Genomic DNA, 19334 nt, shown 5'->3' on the forward strand with positions numbered 1-19334 from the left:
AATGCCTTCCCTATTTTTTTCTCCTTTTAGGGACAATGCCTATCAGTTGCATTCAAACTGACATTCTTCCTCTGAGCACTTGATATATCAATCGGTGTTTAAAGGCAACTTAAGTACACATTCTGTATGGTAGTTCTGAAGTGAGATAAGAATACGAAATTAAATGGTGTCCCAACATACCATAGAACAGGAGAGACAAGAAAATCAATTGCTTAGTTATCAAAATATTAATTGGGGCTTGGCTAATGCAAGGGAATAATGCACACATTCATACACAATCTCACCATATCCAGGATTATTTTTCTCCATCCTACAGATCTCTGTGACAGGACATTTGGCCTTATCTACTCTAAACTCTCAAGGACCCTTTGGATGGGAACTACATAATTTCAAACCAGGAATATATGATACTTCTACTCAAAAGTAAGACTTGCGTAAAAGCTTTCCACTACAACTAAGAGTTGCTTGGACTAGTATTTTTTGTACTGGAAAGAAACAAGGATATGCAAAAGTCAGTCACTTCTTGCTTTTACAAGGAGGAAATCAATGTCCACCTCCTTTTATCAAGACAAAGAGTTAAAAGAAACAAACACAGCGATATCCCACAATGCTTCTGAAACTGAAGAGTCACTGATAGAGCTTTACAGGCTCCCAGGCAGCTTGCATCAAGTTTCAATAGAGCATAATAAACTTTCCTGAGTTTATGAACTTAGGAGGTGCTAGCCCTTCCTTCCCCTTAACCCCGAGGGAAGGGTTTAACCCTTCCCTTTAACTCTGAGGTTCCACTTCAGGGAGTAAAAGGAGGAAATATCAATGCAGTGCCAAGATTACCAGGAAGCAGTTTTAAACTTCATTTGGATTCAAAATTATGCCTTGTGGCTGTTTGACTCCAAGCTACTGCCTTGCTGAAACAACACAAGCATGAGTCAGGTGTTGGAGAACTAGAGACAGACCTTCTGGCCAGAAGGTGGTCAGAGTTATCCACCAAGAGCCCAGGTAAAATCACAGAACCGTAAAATGGTTTGGGTTGGAAGAGGCCTTTAAAGGCCACTGAGTCCAAACGCCCCTGCAGAGAGGAGGGACATCTTAACTAGATCCGGACGTTCAGATCCCCATCCAAACTGGCCTTAAGCACTTCCAGGGATGGACCATCTACCACCTCTCTGGGCAAACTGTGCCAGCATTTCACCACACTTATAGTAAAAAATTTCTTCCTTAAATCTAATTTGAATCTATCCCCTTTTAGTTTAAAACCATTACCCCACCTTGTCCTACCATTACAGGCCCTGCTAGAAAGATCTACTTTCAGTTCGTTAGGAACTGATCCAAATAACCACCCTGCCCACAGCTGAATTCAGCAACCAGAGGGAGAGACTCAGGTCAGCAGACAAGGAAAAGAGCAGATTGCCCTGCAAGAGCCACGACCTTCCCATTCACTATCACAGCCCACAAATGCAGCGGCTTTCCTTACAAAGGAAAGTCTTATTTTTAGCATAAAAAGCTTCAGGAGAAGATAATGACCCAGACTAGCATTTTTTCATTATAGTCAACCTGGCTTTAAGAATAAAAGCACACAAGGAACTCTTGTGAGCAGTCCATTAACTCTTCTTAAAACGGAAATACTTAGGAAATCATTACCAATGATACCAGCAATGCACCAACACACCAATAAGGGAAAACAAGCATAGCAAATACTTCAATAAAATATCATTTTTCATATGATCTCATTTCAATTTAGTTTTCAAAGAGCAGTTATATACAAAACACACACATTCTTCTACAGCAAATCTAAGAGGTAAAAAACTTGCAATACAGCTTAAATTCCAACCTAATAAGGGAAACCAAAACTTTACATTTTACACCCAAAGAGGTCTTATTTTTACTGTTATTTTGTTTTGTTTGGGCGTTTGAGGGTGGATTTTTTTTTTTTGTCCCATTCCCCCCTTTTTATTTAAACACGTACCACAGAGTAGGCAAATACTTATGGGAATGCAGAAAAGAGAGGGTTTGAATTTGGAAAAGTTTCCGAGACCTTACCAGTGGAACAAATCATATCCACTGCAAACTTGTTCAGAAAACCTATCTGTGAAGGCTTGTTTTGAAACATCATGACCTGGAATACCAAATGCAGATGATACTGATTTACACTAGTGCAAAAAGTTCCTAGGGCAGCCTTAAGAATGAATTCCTCAAGAGTGATCTGAGGCTGGATGCAGTTGTAGCATGCTTATGACTCTGTGGGCCTTCACTTGACCCTGGGAAGGAAACCCTACTGTCAGGAATAAAAGTTTCCACAAAACATCTGCTGAAAAATTATTTGCTGCTGGGTTGACTTAGTATCAAATGACAGACGCTCAGATGAGCTTTAACAATTGCCATCTTCTCTAAATGAAATCCAGGCAATTAAAAAAAATAATTCCATTTCTGTAATACACTGAATATTGACATAGCTGAAGGAACTATTAAAAAAAAAATCCTGCCAGTGTTCCCTCCTACGTCAGACCTTTTAATAAATAAATAATAAATAATCTGAAAGGAGAGATTAAGCAAATAAATTTTCCACAAATTGTATAAATGATTGTCATTTGTTTTTTTGCTCTGTTATATTCTTTAAGCAAATGCCAAGTTCAGTATTTGGTTTGACAGAGCTTGCATGCAAAACGATATCTCCCATATGGTGGACGTCACTTGTAAAGCAGACCAGGATTAATGCAACTTGGATGGCCACGCCAAGGAGGACAAGACTGTCCAGAACGAAAAGTACAATCCAGAATTTTCAAAACATAATCATTATAGCTCAAGACAGATAACACAGAAGGTTCTTTGCAGCTAAATGCAGCAACACTGAACTGCAGACAGTCTCAAGGACTGACAATGCCACCCAGATAACTATCCTTGCTGTGCAGTAAAATTCAGGCTTAACGTTTACACATAAAATCATAAGATACATTTTATGTTTTGAGGCAGGTAGACTATGGGGACTGCCAAAAGAGCAAAAAAAAAGTTACACTGACATCTACAACTGATGCAGATGGAAACATTAGTAAGTTTAAATGTAGGATTTTTACCATATAAAAGCAAAGGAATAAATACTATTTTGAAAAGTGAATTAAATTTAGAGCAAATCCAAAAAAGAAGCAGTCAGAAATTATTATAACTCTGACCCTCTGAATTAAATCCGTTTTCCAGGGTTTGCCATCCACCCCAAAGGCGCTTACAAAGACACCTATATCATCTGATTGATTACTCCTTTTCTCATGCTACAACGACTGATTGCCAGGATACTGAAACAGCAGTAGATGCTAATTCTTAGTAAAAGTATTTCTCACTACCTACATTTCCCTTTACCAGGGAAGTTCTAAGACTTACAGCAGTATTTCTTACTATTTCACTGGCAACTTTCTATGTCAACCTTTTTGATGCCTAAGGTACACCTCTCAAGTTGAAAATTACGTAAGGAAGAAGCAGCACGTTGGCAAAGCCTGCAGCATTACTATCTAGACAAAGCATATTTCAGAAAAACAGATGGGTAATTTTTCTCTATTCAATTCCTATAACCCAAGCTATATATTGCTTAAACTTTCATGTCTTGGCTCCTGCACAGGCTTCCACAATATAAAGGAACTTGGAAAATGTTTTAGGACACAAAGAAGGGAATCAGCTCCCCTTCACAGGTCTACACAATGGATTCTCATAAATGCTTTTGGTCAGCAAGGTCTGTAATGCTGATTTTACAGCCATGTCTCATCTGACTTTTGCATATGGCTCCTTAAGGTATTTGTAGTGTTTTACTACTTCTCTAGTAAGCTTCTCATGACCTTCTTCCTATCTGTTCCTCTTCTGTCATCCTTTCCCAAGTGAATAATACACTTTGTTTTCTCTTCAATTTAGCTTCTTAATATCTTAGTTGCATCCTATTGTCTTCTGTAAAGTTGATTCATCTTTTACACCCTTTAGAAGCAACGTCTTAAGCATGAAGTCTTATGGGAGATAGTCACATGCCATGTGAAGACAAGTACTTTATTAATTACCAAAATAAATTTTGAAGTACTACCATCAGTTGAAGTCCTGCCCTCTTTTTTTGGCTTTGAAATCCTCTACTTTTAATGTAATGACTTTATTTAGGATGCAGCAATCAACAGAAGACAAATATAGCCTTTTTTTTTAGGCAGAGAAGCTACAGTGTCTTCCCAGTAATATATAACTTCCGTAAAAAAAGTTGCTGATGTGCATAGTTTGTTTTTATGACACATGGTACAGTCTTCAGAGAGCACTGATATCAATCAGTCTCTCCAGTTCATTATTGTGAGATTTCCAGGTAAGGACACACAGTAAGAACACCTAGTAATATTTAAACAAAGCAAATAACTGGTCTTCAAAGACAGACTATCTACAGCTCCCCATAGCAGGGACTTTTCAAAGGAAGTGTAGCTTTGGCTTTGAGCAGCTATAAAAGCCTCAGTGATTACTAACACAATTTATGCATTACGATATTAAAATCCCACTGCTATACTACATCATGTTCATTTGTGATAAATTTCGGCTATTATCCAAAGAAAGAGACAAGCCACTGTGAGCTTACTCACCCTTACAAGGCTGGGAGCAATACACGAGCATGGTATCTTGACATTCTTGAGGCACTTTTCATGAGACATGAAGTTGCAAACTATGGAAATAAAATAAGAACCATGAGCAAATCTTCGCAAGCAAGGGACTTTGTGAAACGCAAACAAACAAAAACCCATATGGAGTAAAAAAACAATTAGGAACACATTTTTTTAATCATATTTGCTGTACCCTGGGTTTGAGAACGTACATGACTGTTGCACTTTGTGGAGTGCGTGAACTCCAACATGTTCCGTTACTAAGATATTGGCAATGGAAAAGCAAAGGAGAGTTTATCCCAATGCATTACAGGCAAGTTATGTCCTCCCACACTCTCTCTCCATAAGTATCAAAACGAGCTCTTAAATTTCAAAAGAAGTTTTAAACAGTCCAAAACAGCTCTTTGATGTAGCCAAAGCAGATGGACATGCTTGAAAGTGAATTATTCTACAAGCTAGTGCATGTGACATAAATAAATGGGAGAAAACAAAGTATTGTTACACACTGAGCAGAACGGATGAAGGAGACAAAATTAAAGGTTACCAGTTGCACGCAGCTTTGAAAGTCAAGAGCAACTAACTGTTTCTCTTATTACAGGTTTATAATTCCATCCAAGCACCAGAAAGCGTGCTTTCAACCATGACAGTGTTTGAAAAAATCACTTCTCATGGGGGGTGGGGTATTTTCCACAGCTTCTTACCATGGATTTGCATTACATTAAGCTGTGCAAAGAAAAGAAGGGATTTTTTATTACATTCCCATCACTTCAGATTAATTAGGAACTAATAAGCCACAAAGCTATGGATTTAGAGTTGTCCTTATTACTCTCTACCAGTTCAAGCATGAAGCCTTATGCAGACGCTTAGGCCCTGACCTCTTGTGTGGAAGTGCAGACCTCTCCCAGTGCCTGGGCAGAGATCACTTGCCAGTGGCAACTGTTGCTGTACACAGGGGGTTTTCACACTCCAAGTGCTTCAGACTTCCCATCTGTAGGCCATTGCTGCCACTGACTGTATTTGCTAGTGCCATCAAAAGCAGTCAAATTCCTCTCCTCCCCCTTCTCCTGCTCATCGACTTCTGATTGCACAACACTGCATTGCACCTTCTTCCATGCCAACTGAAGCATTAAAATCCAGGTCCACTTCTCTAAGCAACTTGCTGCCAGCCCATGCAAAGTAATTTTTCCTTTCGGTAGCACAAAAAGAAGGATGACTACTTTCCCATTGGCACTCATCTTAATGTCAGCAGTAGGCAGAGTTTGTTTTTCATTACTCTACAAGTCAGAAAAAGAAGCACTGCAAGTCACTACTGTGTATAAACATGTTGTTCATCATCCACGACTGAACCCAGAGTGATTACTGCACCAATGAAATAAAGTAGGAAGGAGCAGAACCAAATCTTCTGCTGGGTGACATGAAATATTATGCATGTCTTTAAGGCTGATGGCATTCCTGAGTGGGAATGCCCCCCAAAATGGCATAAATAAGGAGAGGTAATAGTCAAGAAAGGATGACAAAGCAGATTCTCAGAGCTAAAAATGCAAATGTTCAACATATTTGGAGGTGGTCTCTATGGTGGAAGGGGCGCACAGCCCTTCAGTGCAGAGGAGACCGAAGAGAACAAAGTCATTGTCCAGGCAGAAGAATGGTGAATCTCCTGCACCAGAAAACAGGTATAACTCCACACAGGGAACTGGTGAACTCTCATCACTTACGTATGTTGTCTCAACATGGATGTAGTGATAACATACTTAATGATAACACACCAAAACTTACCTGAGGTCTCAGCAATATTTCTACTGATGCTTTTAGGAGGGTCACCTGCTTGCTGTGAGAGCAGGTCTGCAGAACTTACAGGAAAAAATCCCATTATCAGCTAATCTGAAATTTATCACATACATCCCATCACCAGTGGAAGACATCTGCCCCAGCCACTTGTTTAAGTGGCCTCTTCACTATCCCAGAGTGGTGCCCAAAGCTCAGCTGAAACCTGGCGAGGTGAGGGAACTGACCTCTGCAGGCAGAATCATCCTGACAAAGGTCCTGATGGTTTCAAACCACGAAAGGCAGAGAATGACGCTTTGAATATAAACTGGCAGATGTCAAGAAGTTCATGAAGAGGTGAGGTGTAGTCAAAGAGGAAGCAGCAATGACTAATGAAATTCAGTGAAATGACACTGTTTTCCCTCATTTTTTTTTAATTCAGAAGCAGGCTGGCTAGAAAGGAAGGAACAGAGCAAGGTGCTGCAGACTGATCACAGAAATGTTATGATCTGCAAGGAGCAGCAGGCAACTGAAGTCTGCAAGGCCACTATCTTCAATTGGCTACCAGATTTAAGTCCACACAAACTCAATGCAAAAGTAAACTGAGCCCTACACAAACAGCTCAGGGAATTCAGAGAATAACCGATCAATAGATGAGATGATGCTTCTACAGACCTTGACAGATGTTCTCTACTTATTCAGACAACTCAAGTCACTACACAATACCACTCAATTTTCTCTTTGCAGTGACAAACTCAGCAAAACACGGACCTGCATAAAGACAGTAATACATGGTTCAGCTAAGAAAACACCTCATGGCACAGAAAAAATACACTAAACCAGCAGCTTCAGAGAAGCAGTAAAAACAAAAAGTTTCAGACAAGGAGCAAAACAGGAAGGTGCATAAAGGTTCTAACTGTTCAAGTACATACAGAAAAAAAATAACACACAAAAGAGTTAATTCCCTAAGATTTCAACTGAAAAATTGAAGCATTTGCAAATAATACAATTAAGGAATATCAGGAGACAAACAGTGGGAGATAAGGAGTGCCCAAACAGACACGGCAACATTCTCCACAAAAGATTTTCACACATTTTTTTCAGGAGGTACTCACACACTCCCTCCTCTGCTTGTCACATTCCTCAGGAGGTGAAATTACTCCTACAAGTCACCATTTTGTTTTTATTTTCCACATTCCACAAAGAAAGAAATAAACCCAAAATGGCAGCAAGTCAAACTGAAGCATAGGGGTAGAGGGCAGGGGAATCCTGAATTCATATCAATAGTCCCAGAGAGGCAACACAATTAAGCCTGAAGTTCTGACAGTCAGGAGGGAGTTTGTGGGTTTTTTTAAAGGGTGACCTTTTATCAGGGAAAACAAGCCAGAAGACACTGTGTGTGAAGTTTCAGGAGATTAAATGCAAAATTTTGAGGAAAAAGCATTTAAAGGAAGAGGGCAGGCTGTTCTCTTTAGAGGAAGAGGATTTCTTGATGCTACAAACTTAGTGATGAGATACAAGCAGACACAACTATGAATTGCCTACGTCAAAACAAAGCAACTTCAATTGCATCTTTCAAACACACTATACAAAACTGATGGTCTCAGTCAAGCTTGAAAGCCTGCAGCGCTCCCTGCGTTCTTTAGCTAAGCATCTTAAGCACTGTCAAAAGTACCCAACAGCATGGATGAAGGGAGGGACAAACACACAAAGCGTATTTGAAGAAAACAGTGCCTGCAACCTTCAAACTGGACTTTGAATACAAGGCACCTATATCCAGGTTTAAGCCGCATGAAGTTATTCAACACTGACAGAAGATGAACAGCCATGATTTCAAGAGACATTGTCAGAATCTACAAATTCATTTACTTAAAGCTTTAGGGGACTTCACATGGTCTCTCCAAGCACCTAACTATATGCTCAGGCATACAGCAACCATATTTGACAAGTTTCCCTTGTTCCCTTCCTCCATTCAATAGCAAATGACTTCCTTCTTGTGAAAGATTAGTAATTCCCACTACACAGCAAGAAGCCATGTGTCCATCGGGTACCACAGGGCTGCTCCCTGTCCACATCGAGCACAATATGTGGCTTTACAGCAGTCTCTGCCCATAAGCCATTGCTTTTCCTACCACATTTTGTTTCCCTTGGTGTTTTGATAAGATAAATGCAATGTGTACATATGGCAACATTGAGTGAACATGCAGCCAGTAGCCCTCCAACATACACTATAAAGGAAACAGAAAACATCTCTCTCCAGCCCTCCTTAGGAATACAGGAGATAAAATCTAGGAATCACTGCAACTCATAAGTTGTGTAACACATCCTAGAAAAGTGAGGGCTATTTACACCCTCCGATATATCACACTTTTTTCACATGAGCGTTTTTGTCTCTATCCTCAAGACAGATTTCAAAGCAGAACTCAAAAGTATGAAGAAGAAAAAGGTGGATTATGTCCTGTACAGACTCTAGCAATGTATCAGTGTGCTACGCAAATGATGTCTGGGTGAGAATTGCTTATGATGTAATACAAAATTTAACACATAATCTTCTTTCTCTTTTTGAAGAGAGCACCCAGTCCTGAGGAAAAGTGTGTAAGATGTTAAAAACTAGTTTTGTTTCCTCTTTGGGGCAATACCATATCTCAATTTTGCTGTTTTTCAAATATAAATTTATTTGTAAATTTGCATTTTAACATGTTGGCCTTCATTTAATTTTTATTTTATCTTTAACAATTGTATTTTTAAATCTAACTTTACATTTCTTAAACACTTTTAAAAGCAGAGCTACCAAATTGCTTTCCAAGGAGGATAAAGGAATATCAACACAAAACCAAAATGGATTTGATCTCTCCTGGAAATGTGACACAAGACTCACTGTGGATCTATTCACTGTGAGAACTCATTTTGAGCTTAACAAAAGCACCTGCCAGGTAAATTGCAATTCCTCCTCCAACCCCTCTGTTGCCTGGATTTGTTGTCCTGCCTGCCACCTCCTGCCCCTCTGCCTCGGGTTTCTGCCTCTCAGTTAACTTGCAGCAGGAGCCACAATCAGCATCAAGAAACACTCTCCTTCTCATAACAATTCCCTTCGGTTGAACTCACTGCAGGGTGCCATCGCTCTTGGGTTTTGCACGTTGTGGTCTGCTACTCACACAGGAGCCATCAACACTGTCATAGCCACAGGTCATATTGAGGACCCCGAAAAAGAGAGAGCTCCTGCACCCGAAGACAGAGGCAAGTTCCCGCAGCTGAGCACTCTCTACACACCTTAGCCAACTTCAATAACTCCCAACAACACGCTGTTTTGGCCAACTGGCATTGCCTGTCACAGAGCCAGCACAGGGAAAATGTCATACTCTGACATAAACTGACAATACGACGACTCCTCAACATTGCCTGGATGACTTGGCAAATAATAATTTCATTTTGTTTGGCATTACTTACGAGTGTTGTACCTCACTCGCATTTCGCTTGCTTTCACCAACTATAACTCCCAGCAAGTGCCTGCCAATGTTCCTTCTAATCTTTTAACAAAGGTTACAGATTACTGAATGACCTAGCTGACACTAAAGGGCTTATTCTTGCTTTTGAAACAAACCATTAAATCAGTCAGGAATATCTTAGAAACTCAGAACTGTTTTGCCCAGCTATGAGAGCATAATAAATTTTTCATTTCTGGAAAACTTAAATGCAATGCATTAAGGAACATACCCAGTTTATCAAAGTGAATATAAATAAAACTAAATTAAGAGCAGTAATTCTCTGAGGTATCTTGTTAAATATAAGACTTGGAAGCAGTCCCTTTTTTGGAGAGTTTACTGGAATGGATGGCCTGACATACGTAGGAGTATTACATAAACGAAAAATCTCTAGAGTCCTCTACAAAAAGCCCTATTAATGCACATAGATTACGTGAAAGAATTACAAGGGGGATTAAAAAAAAAAAAAAGAAATGAGAATGTGCACACTGTGATTTTATATTATGGCACAGAGCTGGCCATAATTTTGTGTCACTCCATTCTTTTCCTAATAAGATCTAGCATTCCATTCGCCTTTTTTTGACAATTACAAAATGGACACATATTTCCCCAGATGCATCATTACAACTCTAACTTCATTTCCTGCCTATCTGTAAAAGCTGACTCAAGGCCCATCAACTCGTAAGAATACTTTTCCCGCTTCATAAACATCACTTTACATTCAACCACTCCAAACAATAAAACGATAGATTAAAATTAATTCACTTAAAATATTCTTCTGCAGTCCTCAGCAGCTGGTGTCTCACCTCACTACTGGCCTTTATGGAGGGGGTCGTGGGCTGTTAATGGAAGAGTTGTGTAGCACAACACCCTACTACAACACCCCTGACATAAATCCATGTGCAACCTCACCTGAGCTCATTGCTTCCCTCTATTGCTTTTGTCTGACACCCAGACACAGGCATGCAGTCAGTGTCTTTTTATTGCAGCATTTCACACACTGTGAATGCCAACTTTCAATTCCACTGGGAACCTTCCATGCACAATATCCTCCTTTATATCTGTTTTCTGCCATGATGCTCAGAAAAACAAGACTAAGAGAAGGCTATGGTTATGATTAGCAACTGACTCTGGCATTGGACTTGGATAGCCACAGTAATGTTGTCTATATTTTCCTAAGTACATGGAAATTTTACAGGACAAAAGAGAAAAAAAGTTTCTACCAGAATAAATACCTAACAGGTTGGGTTTTTTCAACAGGTGTCAGCAAGTGTTATAGATGATCCCTCTCTAAACAAAACATCTTTAAGAAGTTACCTTTAAAAGAAGATTTAACAGAGGATGGACAAACGTGGACAAAGTCCTCACCAGATACCTACAGTGTAACTTTACTCCTCCTACTCTGAACTGTGTCTCTGCACTCACAGGTTAACTTCCACATCCCAGGAATCTCTCTCCTCCTTTTTCACATGACAACCTTCAACCCAGTGCTACATCTTCTATATCAAATAAAACTAATCTGTAATCAAATTCTTCTTTTTCTATCTGAACAAGTCCCAGGAGCTGCAAGAAGCAACATCTTCTGCCAAAGACTGGCAGGTCTCTCAAAAGAGAGGACTATGCCCCTTAACACTTCCCACCACATATTTCCAGACTTAGCTGTATGTGACTGCAACAGGCCACAACTGCCCCAAATTCTGACTGCCCCAAGAGGGTAATTGTTTGAAGACACTTCTTGTGTCTTGACACAAGAAGTCTAGCTCCTTACAGGTGGCAAAAGGACATTGTGGTAACTTTGGCCAGGGCCTGCATTGCTAGCAGACAGTTCCAAGAACCAACTGTCTCCTGGCTGCAAACTCCAGGGTGATGAGCACCAAGAGTAGGATATTGTTGCTGTTTCTCCAGGAAACTGTTGGGGTTTGATGGACCCCTTGGGAAGGTGACAGCACAGGCATTTTTTACCCTACCACTCACCTGGTGCAACAGACCGCCAACTTGAGCAATAATTCACAGCCATCAAGTTTAGCAGCACAAAGCATAGTGCAGGTCAAGCCTTGTGCTTCATAACCAAGTGTGACTACATTTTAAATGCAACAGATACTACAGCAAGAATAATGGCTCTTGCCATTTACTCCAGAGGAGTAATTCACTCCAGCAGGGTGAATTTTTCAATGTCTTTTCAAGACTTCCAGTAATTTTCATTAACTCCAGTAGAGAGAGCATTACTGTTAAGAGTGCATTACAACTGCATCTAACTACGAGTCTGAAGAGTCAAGGTCAGACTCTCACATACTGTAATCAGCACGATTACTTTCAGCTTGCTAAAAGCACAACAACTTACAGAAGCCAAGGTTCTTTAACTTCAAGTGAATACACCAGATTATAAATTTGACCATGTAGGATATACCTTAATTTATCATGATGAAAGAATGAATTAGGGGTAAACCAAACCCTCAGAACATTACCAGGCTTCCTGTAAAGCTTAATGCCTTGAACAGATAGCCACCAGTACTTCTAGCAACACAAATATTTCTCCTAAACAGATGCAATTGTTACAGATCTTTGTTCCATATGTCACCAACTTATATAAGGCATTCAACAACCCAGAAAAAGAGGAAGTATTTGAATTTGCCTATGCCACAGTTTTTCAAGTGGTTATTCTCAACCCTCCCCTCACTGAAAAATAAAATAGCACTCAGCAAGTGAAAAAACAGCTCTTTTTTAAAAGCACTGTCAATCACTGCTAGAATAAGAGAAAACAAGATGTTCTCTTACTGCCCCTCCTATTCAGGAAGGGGATGCAAACACTTGTTCAGTCCAGCCAACTTCCCCAGGGTTGCCCAGAAACACAGCAGGATCCTCTGTCTTCTGGTGGATCAGCAAACAAAACTGCTTTACTCCAAGACCTGGAAGGGCTTTGAAAATTCTCATTTAGTTTGCCATCAGTCACAGAGATGTCTTAGCTTCCACCTCGGTTCTGCCAGGACTCGCAGTCATGAAACAGCAAAACTGGTTTATATAAAGAGGCTGCTGATGAGTGCCTGGGGAAGGAAGACAGGTACAGAAGATCTGGACATGGAAGAATCAGCTTGCTCAAATTAGTTTAATAAAAGTCCCCTATGCACATAAAGGCAAAGATGCCCGGTGCAGGAGGCATAGCTACTGCAGGATACTTAAAAGACAGGAGGAGGAAGGACAACTGTAGATGGACAGAGCAAAACAAACAAGAAATGTAGCAGAGCCAGGGAATAAACCAAAGCTTCAAAGCTGTTATGCAAGACAACAGTAACAGTCTCTACTTTCCAAACAATGAATCAGTGGGACTTAAAGGGTATATCAGCACCACGACAATTCAGGCCAAGTCAGTCTAACTATCAAAACAGTTTTATTTTAGTCAAAACGGAGTAGGTTATTTCCTCTACTCTTCCTGCACATAGCATGTGCCTGATATAACAGAAGCCAAAATACAGGCTTCATCTTAGAGTGCCTCTGCCCTTCAGGACATCACTAATTTCTGAAGTTGTCCTTGGTGTGCAAGCAGGCTCATTATATTCTGCAGGACTGCCTTTGCATACACTGAAGAGATCCATTGATAGTTAAAAGACAATAGCTTTTAGAAAATGCCCACAGGCTAATTAGTCACAGATTGGAGAAACAGACTATTTTATTTTTAATCCCAATGTTCTTAAATTACATTATATAAAACACACTGTTTGTGTAACCATTCAAGCCAGTGGAGGAGACACTATTTTCTTGAGGAACTCAAAAGCAAGACTTTCATTTCACTAGAAGTTTGTGGGACTTCAATTTTACATTTGTTACACAACTTTGAGCTCCTTTTCCATTGTAGCAGCTTGCCAACACAGATGCACTTAGCTTTTCTGTTTAGGACTGTGACCACAGGCCAGCCTGAATACTGTGACTATTCACTGAAAGGAATGCTGGATGCAGTACACAGACCTTGCCAGCTTATTTCCCAATTCAGTAGAAACATGCACAGACCTGTATGCAATATTGGTGTGCTCTCTCAGGCAAAGACACAACCTAGTTTAAGTTAGAAGTCTGTTGTGCAATGCTTGCTAAATGTCACCAGGAAAGCTGTCACTAGGAGCTTTAGTCTTCCCAGAACATTTCAAACAACGGCAAGACAGGAATGGAAAAATCTCTGAAAGCTTTAAGAAGTCAGGCATTAAAAACACTTTCCTCTTTTTCACTGTGGTAAGAAACCTTGGGCTTTTGCTTGTCCTACAGTTCAGTGAGACCACATTGCAGATCCTCTTCCTCTGAATATCCAGAGGAAATGAGAACCCTGTTACAATTTTCCAGATAATTACTGAGCGTCCTTATAGATCACTTGTATCTGCCAGCTTTATTCTCTGCTTTATTCTCTCTCCAGGACTCTCTGGTCTTGTTAACTAACCAGTCATACCTGCCTCTGCTTTAAACAGAGACACCAGTATATACCCCGTCCAATAAAAATGCAGTTTGACTCCAAGCAACGTGAATTGCCTTATACTGTATATTTCCAGAATTGTCTACATGAGAACAACCTCTATTTACAGGTATAGATATCCCAAAGAAACGTTTTTGTAGCACTTGAGCTCTATAATTTCAAGGTAACACATCTGAATTCCTACTCATTTGCATTTCAGATAGGCTGTTAGGAAACAACAACGTAACAAGACAAGTGAAAACAAGCTACTAAAAAATGAAACAGTCAAATGAGTTCAATGATATACTTGAACGGTCAATCATAAATGCAACAATTTGGTTATAGTAGGTTTGCTTGAATTGTGGTAGCCTCACAAAGCATCTGGGCTACCTTAAGCACCTCTCACTTTCTCATCCATAAGGCTGTAAATATTCTGAAGCCTGATGACAAACTATCTTGCTTCTCCATCCTTCTGGTACAGTAAAATGAGTATGGACAAATGGGCTAATGGAATGTCACCTGCCAGAACAGCACCTTCCCCATCCTCCCACCTCCTGACTTTATCCAGAGCAGGTTCCCTAAATACCGCTAAGCAGGCGAAGCTGGAGCATCCACAGCTGGAGAGACAACAAAGGCACCTGCTCCATGTGCTCAGTTCCACCAAGGCTTCACACCCCAATGAGAAAGTAACAACTGCACAGGCAAGCTACGCCATAGCAGCAAAAGCAGCCATCTCCATTTGGTCAAGACGCTTTTCTAAGTTACAACCATGGTCAGCAGAAAATCTAGACACTGTACCAGCTGTGCCTATACAAAGAAGAGGGGTCCACCCACTCCACTCAAGATGCTGTAGTCCATTCTCCTTCCATTTTGTACAGTATGGCCAGTAAAAAAATGGCCTGTCTGAATACAGCTTTGATGAAAGGAATTAGCTCCATGGTCACATCCAGAGGGTAGTGGCCAACAGTAAACTGTCTGGACGGAGATCAGTAAGTGGTGCCCCTCAGGGGTCCACACTGGGACTAGTACTGTTTAATGTCTTCACACAGACAGCAGCATCAAGGGCACACTCAGCAAGTTTGCAGACCACACCAGGCTGAGTAGTGCCGTTGACACACCTGAAGGATGGGATGCCATCCAGAGGGACCTGGACAAGTTTGAGAGGTGGGCCCATGGGAATGTCAGGAGGTTCAACAAGACCAAGTTCAAGGTTCTGTACCTGGGCCAGAGCAACCCCTGCTATCAGCACAGGCTGGGGCTGGACAGATCGAGAGTAGCCCTGCTGAGAGGACTTGAGGGTGCTGCTGTATAAGAAGCTGAAGAAGAGTGGTCAGCAGGTTGAGGGAGGTGATTCTGCACCCCTACTCCACACTCATGAATCCCCACCTGGAACACTGCATCCAGCCCTGGGGTCCTCCGCACAGGAAAGACATGGAGGTGTTGAAGCAGGTCCAGAGAAAGGTCACGAACATTATCAGATGGCTGGAGCACCTCTCCTATGAAGAAAGGCTGAGAGAGTTGGGACTGTTCTGCCTGAAGAAGAGAACCCTCCAAGGAGACCTTATTACAGCCTTTCAATATTTAAGGGGGGATTATAAGAAAGATAGCAGGGGCCATTGCAACAGGACAAGGGGTCACGGTTTTAAAATAAAAGAGGGTAGTTTTAAGCTGGATATAAGGAAGAGATTTGATTTGATATGATAAAGGTGTTGAAACAATGGCACAGGTTGTCCAGAGAAGGGGTTGATGCCCCATCCCTGGAAGTGGATGGGGCTGTCCCTGGTTGGACGGTGCTCTGAGCAACCTGACCTTGCTGAGGATGTCCCTGAGGGGTGTGGAAGTGGGGTGTTGGACTTAAAGTCCCTTTCAACTCAAACTACTCTATGATTCTATTCTATGAAATTTTATGAGAAAGATGAATTCTACACAGGCTTCACTTTTCCCCCTTGAAAGACAGCTGGATCACACTTCCCTGCAAAACTAAGGTGAGTGCAGAACTTCAGAGGCATGTGATTTTAGTACTGAACAGGTCCCCAACATTAAGAGTGTTTTCTTCTTCTGAGACATGAAAAATGACTCATGTCAAATTCACATTCAAATCCAGAAAACACCGATATCTTTTCTTTTCTTGAGGATTAGGCCAAAGACAGGACAGTACCCTAGGACAAGGCACTGGTTCACTGATGGAAAACCAAAAATCTCCAAGAGGTCTACAACGTCAGGAGAGAGCTCAGCAACTCATCTTCTGACAATTTCATAAAAAAAGATACCACAGAGGAAGAGGCCTCCTACTCACAATGTAAAGTTGCAGAGGGAGGCTGGCAGGACACAGTTTTTGCCCTCTGTTCACTGAATTTATCTTTCCACTGTGTAGTTCCAGCACAGTAATGGTCAGTCACACCCACAGTGCAACAGACCATTGGGATGGTTGTGACTCTCCTTCCAGTGGGGAGAAACCACAAGGTCCCAGTGTTAAGGGGATAGCACTAGTATCCAATGATGTTGAAGACAGAAATCTGAAAAGAAATTGTCTCTGAGCCATAGAAATCTGTCTATCTGAGGGCAAACCACTAAGCATTCCAGTAGCTCTTTTGTACAAGCCAGATACAAGACCATGTAACACAGCTATGACTTCTTCCCAGGTCTTTCAGACTACAGCCTTTACACAGCCAGAAAGGGTCAAGCCAGTTTGAAGGCTGAGAGAAAACTTTTGATCACGCTCACTGCACATGCAGTGAAAGGCTCCTTAACAACCTTCAAGGGAGAGGAAAGGTCCCCCAATGGCACCCAACTCAATGTCATCAAGATGCCATGGGGGTAAGAAGAAAATCAAGTACCAGATACCAGTACAGACAAGCCTCTTGAAGACCACTTAAAGATCAGCAATTTCCTCTGGCTCTGTCTTAAGCTGGTGCCTCTTTTGTCTTCTGCTGCAGACTGCCCATGCAATCAGCTGAACAAGTGGCTGGAACAAAGATGTGCCAGCTCTGCAGCACCTGTAAGTGCAACAAGACAGCAGGGGCAGAGAAACATGCAATGGTTAAAAACAGAAGAGTGACAAGAAAGATCCAGCTGGTCCACAGAACCACCTGTTGCAGGACACACACATACCAGCATCTTTGCCATGCTAAAGTCATGGTACTCAGCTCCCTGCAGCAGTTGTCTGCAACAGCTTCTCCAAGTCACTGGTTTCAGGATGATGCTTTACAAAGAGAAACTTTGTCAGTTGTTTATCAGCACCCTCCAGCTGATTCACAGCAACTGGTCAAAACAAAGAGCTATAGCTTACAGCATTCAGAACAGAACAGCACAACAAAAAACACAAGGCAGACTGATTCAGCCCTCAGTTTAAAGGAAAATGCACTAAAACAACTTGACATTTACTGCAAGTGTTCTTGCAACTGAAACTCATCATAAAATCATGGTTAGAGCTGGAAGGGACCTTAAAAGATCATCCAGTTTCAATCCATCCTGCCATTCACTAGACCAGGTTGCTCAGGGCCCCATCCAACCTGGCCTTGAACACTTGCAGGGACGGGGCATCCACAACTTCTCTAGGCAACCTCTTCCAATGCTTCACCATCCTCTGAGCAAAGAAATTCTTCCTAACATCTAATCTAAACCTGCTCTCTTCCAGTTTAAAACCATTGCCCCTTGTGCTGTCACTATCTGCCCACATAAAAGGTCCCTCTCCCTCCTTTTTGTAACCCTCCTTAAGGTACTGGAAGGCTGTAATGATGTCTCCCTTAAGCCTTCTCTTCTCTGCGCTGAAAAGCCCAGCTCTCAGCCTGTCTTCATAGGAGAGATGCTCCCTCCCTCCGATCACCTTCGTGGCCTCCTCTAGACCTGGTTTAACAAGTCCATGTCTTTCCTGTGCTCAGGACCCCAGATTTGGACACAGTACTCCAGGTGAGGGTTTCACAAGGATAGAGTAGAGGGGGAGAATCACCTCCCTTGACCTGCTGGCCACGCTGCTTTTGAAGCAGCCCAGGACGTGCTTGGTTTCTGTCAATGTGCAAGTGCACACTGCTGGCTTGTGTCCAGCTTTTCACCCACGAGAGCCCCCAAGTCCTTCTCCACACAGCTGCTCTCAAAGGATGACTTTTCCTACTCTCTGCTCATGTCTGGGATTGCCCCAGGCCAGGTGCAGCACTTTGTACTTGGACTTGCTGACTTCATGAGGTTATCGTGCCTAGGCAACCTCCATAAACACTGCAAGGTTCCAGCCCTCACACATGTGGCCTCCTTCACCACTATCACTGGTTACCCAGTACAGCACACATAAATTCACACACCACCGTGTAAATGTCATACTTCAGTAACAACACAGATGTCTCCAGTGAAAAACCAGTCCTGTTAATACTTCTGCAATGTTAAGACATACTCAAGCCAAAACGCCTCTCCATGTATAAAAGGGAAATAACAGTAACACATCTTACTTTAAAAAAGAAGAATTTGAGTTACTTAAATAAACAGAGTGGATTGCAGCCGAACTTAATGCACAGTAGGACTTCATAAGCTGTGACAGCATTTTGTCAGAAAAATGTGATATTGACACAGTTGCCTGGACACTCTCACAATACTCAAAGACTTGGAGACATTCTCAACACTGGAGCATTCAGACCAGCTGTAACATAGCCCTCACCTATGGGGCCTATCACCAGAGGCACACAATGTAAGCTACACAGGTATCCCGTAGAGGCCCAGTGCGTTTGCCCCGTGCTCTTAGCGGGAGGGGAAACCAAGAATTCCCTCCAAAACACACATAAGATATTGAGTGGACTAAGGAGAGACAGGCAGTGTTTCACATAAACCCAGCCCTTTCCATTTCAATGATGTAAACAGGATGTAAGCAGGAGGTTTGCAATCCCTCTCCTACCTTGCCTCCTAAAAATTGAAAAAAGAACATAAAAATATATTAAAAAATCCTGAAGGTACTAGAACAAAAAACACTGCTAATCTTAGCTACAATAACACACACATACCTCCACAGCACTGTTACAATTTTTAAAGAAATGTTAGATACAATTAAATGTAGGTAAAATTATTAAT

General features: G+C 41.5%; 1 protein-coding gene across 1 annotated transcript in view; it reads right to left on the reverse strand.

Annotated features, from left to right (window-relative positions):
- Nucleotides 1-19334, reverse strand: part of DGKQ (diacylglycerol kinase theta) — a 95361-nt gene that overhangs the window by 65479 nt on the left and 10548 nt on the right. Inside the window, exon 2 of the mRNA XM_027748065.2 lies at nt 4587-4666. Coding sequence (XP_027603866.1) covers nt 4587-4666 — 80 coding nt within the window. The remainder of the gene's footprint in view (nt 1-4586; nt 4667-19334) is intronic.

Source organism: Pipra filicauda, unplaced genomic scaffold (genome assembly GCF_003945595.2).
Source record: "Pipra filicauda isolate LSUMZ 115617 unplaced genomic scaffold, ASM394559v2 scaffold11_size5308982_pilon, whole genome shotgun sequence".
Classification (NCBI taxonomy): Eukaryota; Metazoa; Chordata; class Aves; order Passeriformes; family Pipridae; genus Pipra; species Pipra filicauda.